The sequence below is a fragment of the Macadamia integrifolia genome, chromosome 14 (assembly GCF_013358625.1).
Source record: "Macadamia integrifolia cultivar HAES 741 chromosome 14, SCU_Mint_v3, whole genome shotgun sequence".
In the NCBI taxonomy this organism is placed as follows: Eukaryota; Viridiplantae; Streptophyta; class Magnoliopsida; order Proteales; family Proteaceae; genus Macadamia; species Macadamia integrifolia.
The window spans coordinates 31,731,092-31,737,117 of record NC_056570.1 but is presented as its reverse complement, the minus strand read 5'-3'; the positions used below and the strand labels follow the sequence as shown (position 1 = coordinate 31,737,117).

At 38.0% G+C, this 6,026-nt stretch overlaps 1 protein-coding gene across 1 annotated transcript; it reads left to right on the top strand.

Annotated features, from left to right (window-relative positions):
• The first annotated feature begins 2,065 nt into the window (after positions 1-2,065).
• LOC122060841 (receptor-like protein 9DC3) lies at positions 2,066-5,371 on the top strand. Its single transcript, XM_042623933.1, has one exon. It carries the CDS (start codon positions 2,066-2,068, stop codon positions 5,369-5,371), a length of 3,306 nt encoding a protein of 1,101 aa, XP_042479867.1.
• The last annotated feature ends 655 nt before the right edge of the window (positions 5,372-6,026 follow it).

Sequence of the window (6,026 nt, the reverse complement as noted above, 5' to 3'; positions counted from 1 at the left end):
TTTTTTTTTTTTTTTACTTGAGTTCGAGTCAATAGACTCAAGACTTGACTTGATTTTCCAACAATAGTTCCCACTAAGTTAAATAATTGAGGATCAGAGTTTTTTCATTCATTGTGATTCATCGACATCAGGACTCTTTCATCGTTTAGTCACTAATGAAGAAAACTTTGTACAATGACTAATATGCATGATATTAAGCATGTGTTGAAAAAGTGAATAAATAATGGCCGACATGAAAGCAAACACCACTTAAAGCTTTTTTCTAGCCTTTGGAAGATTAATTTCTTACAGTTTCCTTTTTTTTTTCTATAATAAAATATTTGGATCAATAAAAAATGATATACAAAAAGTTGAGTAATTTTGAAACGTTTTTAATTGGTAAATGGATTTTGGCTTTCAAAGTTTTTTGGGAAAATAGTTTTGATAATGTTAATGGGTAGTTGGGTGTGGCAATGTAATCTGCCAGGAAGGGATCCAATGTTTCATCGAAATTTTTAAACATGAGGTGATTGGAAGACCTGATGTCTGTCACACAACAAAATTTTTACTGTTATATGAAAATAACTAATCATTATGCCGTAGCACCCGGGCATAATTTGATTAACAAATTTAATATTTGAAATCCCACTATTAAGAAAAAGAAGACAATTTATATTTTTCTTTGATCAAGGGTGGGTGAAGAGAATTCCATCATGGAATGCCATAATAACCTCTTTTTTGACTGAAACATTTTTGGTATTAGTCTTAGAGTCCCGCGTCCGAACATCAGAATCCATATATGAAGGGGTGAAGGAAAAATTGGTTATTTAAAAAACAGGATCCAATTGAAGTAACATAAAGAAAAGTATATACTGAAATTAAAGGGTGTACATATCAATGCTTAAAGATTCATGCATTGTTTTTGTTTTGGTCAAGCTATTCCTAGACTTTCACTGGACATTTAGTGTAATATTTTTGTATTTTTATTTTGGGATAAGGTTCCTTAAAAAGTAGTGTAGCTGTTGTGTCAGCATGGGACCAATGAGAGCGTACGTAAACGCATCAACAAGGGTGGAATTTCAGCTTTTCATGAGGAGCAGAGTGGTCATATCTCCCCCTCGGTGTCTAGGAGTAGGGGCTATTGTCTTTCAAGCCTCTTTTTCCCTAATATTTTTTAGCGGAGCTTTGCATTTTTAAAATCATTGGTTTACATAAATAATACATAAAATGGGGGAAAAAGAATGGTCCCTGGTTGTGCCTTCTACACCAAGATACATGGAGTGCGAAAGGAGCACTTTGCCCCTTGTGTGGTCGATTCCTCTACTTGCTTTCCCATTGACCTGTATGCTGGTTCAGTAGCCACGTGACCAGGGACCATTCTATCACCCAAAAAATTATTAGAGAGGGGGGTTGCTACCCGATCATGTGGTTCCTACACTAGCATAGGCCAATGACGGTGCAAGTACGGGCATCAACCATGGGGATGAGGTGGTCATTTCACCACTCATTGAGTTTGGGTGTAAGGGCGCATGAATTACGCAAAATTACACAGAAATTTATTATAATGTATAATAAAAAAAAAATCCTCAAGATTATTGTCCAAGTTCTTGTCTTAATTTTTAATTTTTATTCGATTTCAAGTCAAAACATTGGATTCCAACAGTCCAAGTCGTCGACCAGTGGATCCTTTTTAGCTTTAGCCTATTTGGAAAAAAATTGCACATTCATAGAAGCCTCAGTTCTCACACCATTGACAAGCATTGGTCAAAACTCGTGTTTCATGGAAAGCAGTATCTTACATTTGGCCTTTGGTTTTGCTATTACCAAAATATAATTCTAAACCAGATCAAAGTGGAAAGGTTTCGAATAACACTACAAGAGTGAAGAGTGGCATCTCACGATAATGCAATATATGGCATGCATTTAAAATTATCTATCATGCCTTTAAGGCACTTCAAATTAAAATCCTATAGGGTCCACCTAACCTATCTTGTGTCTATAAATGCGAAGGCTCTCATCAATCATTTTACAAACCAAGCTTCTCACTCAAAATCTTCTCTCCTTTGTTCCTTTTGAAGACAGAAATATGTCGTCGTGGTGGTGTTTCCTCATCTTCTTGTTATTGTCTCTATTTCAAACTTGTTTCCTTTCTTCTCCTTCTCCTTCTCCTTCTTCTCCACATTTATGTTTCCATGATGAGAGGCAAGCTTTGCTACAACTGATGCAGATGCACTATCATTTCCATCCAAAATCCAAACACTATCCTTTCAAGTCTTGGAATTTGCCCAATACTGACTGCTGCTTCTGGGAAGGCATCACATGCGATGTCACCACTGGTCATGTAGTTGGCCTCGATCTCCCTCATTCATCACTCTATGGTTCTATCCATTCCAATAGCACCCTCTTTCATCTTCATCATCTTCAAATGCTCAACTTCTCTGGTAACTATTTTTCAGGGCAAATTCCATCACAAATATCACAATTCTCGGATTTGGTTTCCCTTGACCTCTCTTTTAACCGTTTTGTGGGCCAAATCCCATCTGAAATCTCATGGCTGACCAAGTTGGTTTTCCTTGATTTCTCTGGCTATAGGCTTTCCAAATTTGATATCTATCGAAGGTTTTTTCAACTTGAAATCCCTAATTTGAGAGCATTTGTTCAAAACCTATCTAGGTTGAGAGAATTGCGTCTTGATGGGGTGGACTTGTCAGCTCAAAAAAATAGAGATTGGTGTCGTCACTTGTCATCCGCACTCCCTAATCTTCATGTGCTATCAATGAGGAATTGTTCACTTACAGGCCCCTTGGATGCATCCATCTCAAACCTTCGTTTCCTTTCGGAGCTCTACCTTAGTGAGAACCAAGATATCTCTTCCACAGTACCCAGTTCTTTGGTGAACCTCACTTCTTTGACTGTCCTTAGTATCTGGTATTGTGGATTTCATGGAGTTTTTCCGAGCAATGTTTTCCTTCAACCTAACCTAACACTGATTCATTTATCAGGTAATCCTCTCCTCTCAGTTCAGTTACCAGAATTCCCTGAAGTCAACAACAGTTCTCTTCAATATTTGATTGCCAGCGCCACGAAATTCCAAGGGCAGTTTCCAAGTTCAGTTGGGAATCTCAAGTTTTTGAAGATATTGTATCTCGTGAATTGCAACTTCTCTGGGGCACTTCCACCTTCTCTTGCAAACCTTAGCCATGTTACCGAATTGGATCTTTCAGGGAACAGTTTCAGTGGTCAAATTCCTTCTATCTTCAGGGGAAACTTTCCCAATCTTGAGTATCTATGGTTGGACAACAATTTGCTCCAAGGGCCCATCCATTCTTATTTGTTTTTTCTTCCATCATTGCGTGCGCTGAGCTTATCCTATAATCATTTCAGTGGGGTCATTAATGAGCTTAATCACAACATTTCTGCTTTTTCTAGTCCTCTGGTGGAAGTTGACTTTTCAGTCAATGACTTTGGCTACATGGTGGAAGATACAAATCATTCCTACGATGGCCGTGACAACTTTGTCAACACTACTCGAATTTTGGAATTGCAGATGAGATATTGCAATATTAGTAAATTCCCAAAATTCCTAAGGACCCTAAAGGAATTGACATTTCTAGACCTTTCTTACAATAAAATCAGCAAATTCCCTGATTTCCCTGGGGAATTAAGAAGGCTAGACCTTTCTTTCAATAGAATTACCAAATTCCCAAATTTCATTAGGAACTTCAAGGCATTGGAAGATCTAGATATCTCTAGTAATAGAATTGATGGTGCAATGCCCAAATGGATATGGCAATTACAGAATTTGTCATATCTAGACCTTTCCAACAACTCCTTGACAGGTGTGGAATTGCCATTACCACCTACTAATCAGTCCTTCAACATTGAGTATCTTTATCTTTACTCAAACAAGATACAAGACTGTCTTCCAACAGCTCCATGCTCTTCACAGTCATTCAATCAATCTAACAGTGATCGATTTGTGTCTCCTATCTTAGGGAATCTCACATCCCTTCTCTCGAAAGCCAGTCATTTTTCAATTTCAGCCAATAAATTAACTGGAAAAATCCCTTTCTCAATCTGCAGTGCAAGTAATCTTGATTTTTTGGATTTGTCCAATAATCAATTGAGTGGCACTGTCCCAACATGCCTCGACAGCAGCAACTTGAGGGTGCTAAAGTTAGAAAGCAACAAATTAATTGGAAACATCCCTTTATCAATCTGCAATGCAAGGTATCTGAATATTTTGGATTTGTCCAAAAACTTCTTGAGTGGCACCATCCCAACATGCTTGGGAAATATCAACTTGGGCGTACTAAATTTAGAGAGCAACAAATTACATGGACCCATTCCTCCTGCTTTCAAAGATGGATGCACTCTACATACACTCAAACTCAATAATAATACGCTTCAAGGAAAAGTTCCAAGATCACTGAGCAACTGCAAGGACCTGGAGGTGTTAGATATTGGGTACAACCAGTTGAATGATATCTTCCCATATTGGTTGGAAAATCTTTCTGTATTGCAGGTTCTTGTCATGAGATCAAACAAATTTGGTGGTCCCATTGCTCAACTTCCCCAAATTGATTCGCCCTTCCCAAGTCTACATGTCATTGACCTCTCTTTCAATGCATTTATAGGGAATTTACCATTCCAATATATTCTTCATTGGAAGGCAATGATGACTGTTGAGAACGATTCAGATTTGAATTATATCAGTTTCTCAAACTCCAAAGGCTACTACTATCAAGACACGGTTGTAGTTATGGAGAAGGGACTATACTTGACAATGACGGGAATTTTAACCACCTTTGTCACCATAGATCTATCCAACAACAACTTCAATGGAGGGATTGCTGATGCTTTGGGAAATTTAAAAGCACTTAAGGTACTCAACTTGTCAGGAAATAGCCTCAGAGGTAAAATTCCATTTTCCTTGGGGAATCTAAGGGAACTTGAGTCACTAGATCTTTCAAGAAACAAACTTTCAGGAGAAATCCCAAGGCAGATGACAAGTTTGACCTTCCTTTCGGTCTTGAATGTGTCATACAATAACCTTATAGGAAGTATACCAAAAGGGAACCAATTTGACACGTTTTCAAATGATTCCTATGAGGGAAATGCAGGACTATGTGGGTTACCTTTGTCGAAGAAGTGTGAAATAATAGATAGAGAATCACCTCCAACATCAGCATTCCAAAAAGATAATGATTCAACAAGTTTACTTGATTGGAAATTTATGGTAGCTGGATATTGCTCTGGTTTAATAATTGGTTTGGTTGTAGGACAACAATTGTTTTGGAGCGACAACCAATACTTTGGATGTTGGTCGAGAATCGGAGGATCCAAGCAGAGGAAAGGATCAAAGAGGAAGCGCCGCAGCAGAGGAAATTGAATCAATGTAATTAAGCATTAGAATAAATAAGATTTGAGTATTATATCATCATAAAGTGTATCCTCTTTCTTATGTTTCCTTTTTATTGTATAATTACATGTTTGTTTTTTCATCTCTGGTTTTAGGCCAAAATTGCTTCCTTCTCCGCAAACTAGTTGTATCCGCTTCCTTTATTACTAGTCGTGTATGTACACACAAAGCATGGGGTACTTGGCATTAATTTTAGAAGTGATATTAGACCTAATGAGAGAAATATGCTAAGCATTCTCTTGTTACAGCTCCCCTCCATGAAAGCAAAACTGGATCCCCTGTACTCTTTCCACATGCTTCGAACTTGTGTATGGGCCTTCCTTCTGTTGGGAAATGGGCATCCTCCAATATATAAGTCAGACATATCCCGTTGTGGAGTTGCCTTTCAACTCACCTCAGACCCACCCACCTCAACGCTGGTAGCATTAACTATGTCATGATAATAGAAGTAAATGTGTCTTAGTTTCTCTTTCTTTTGATCAAATGCTTTTGAAAATTCGAGTGATCAAGAATCAGGGGAAAAAAATTACGACTCTAATGAGCTATTGATGTTTGGGGTTGTGATTTTATTTATTCTTTCTAGCAGGCTCCGCATCTCACAAGTAGGGGTGTCAATGGGCCGGGT

Excerpts from the sequence above, each read along its gene's own strand:
- LOC122060841 (XM_042623933.1), top strand. The coding sequence starts at position 2,066 with ATGTCGTCGTGGTGGTGTTTCCTCATCTTCTTGTTATTGTCTCTATTT.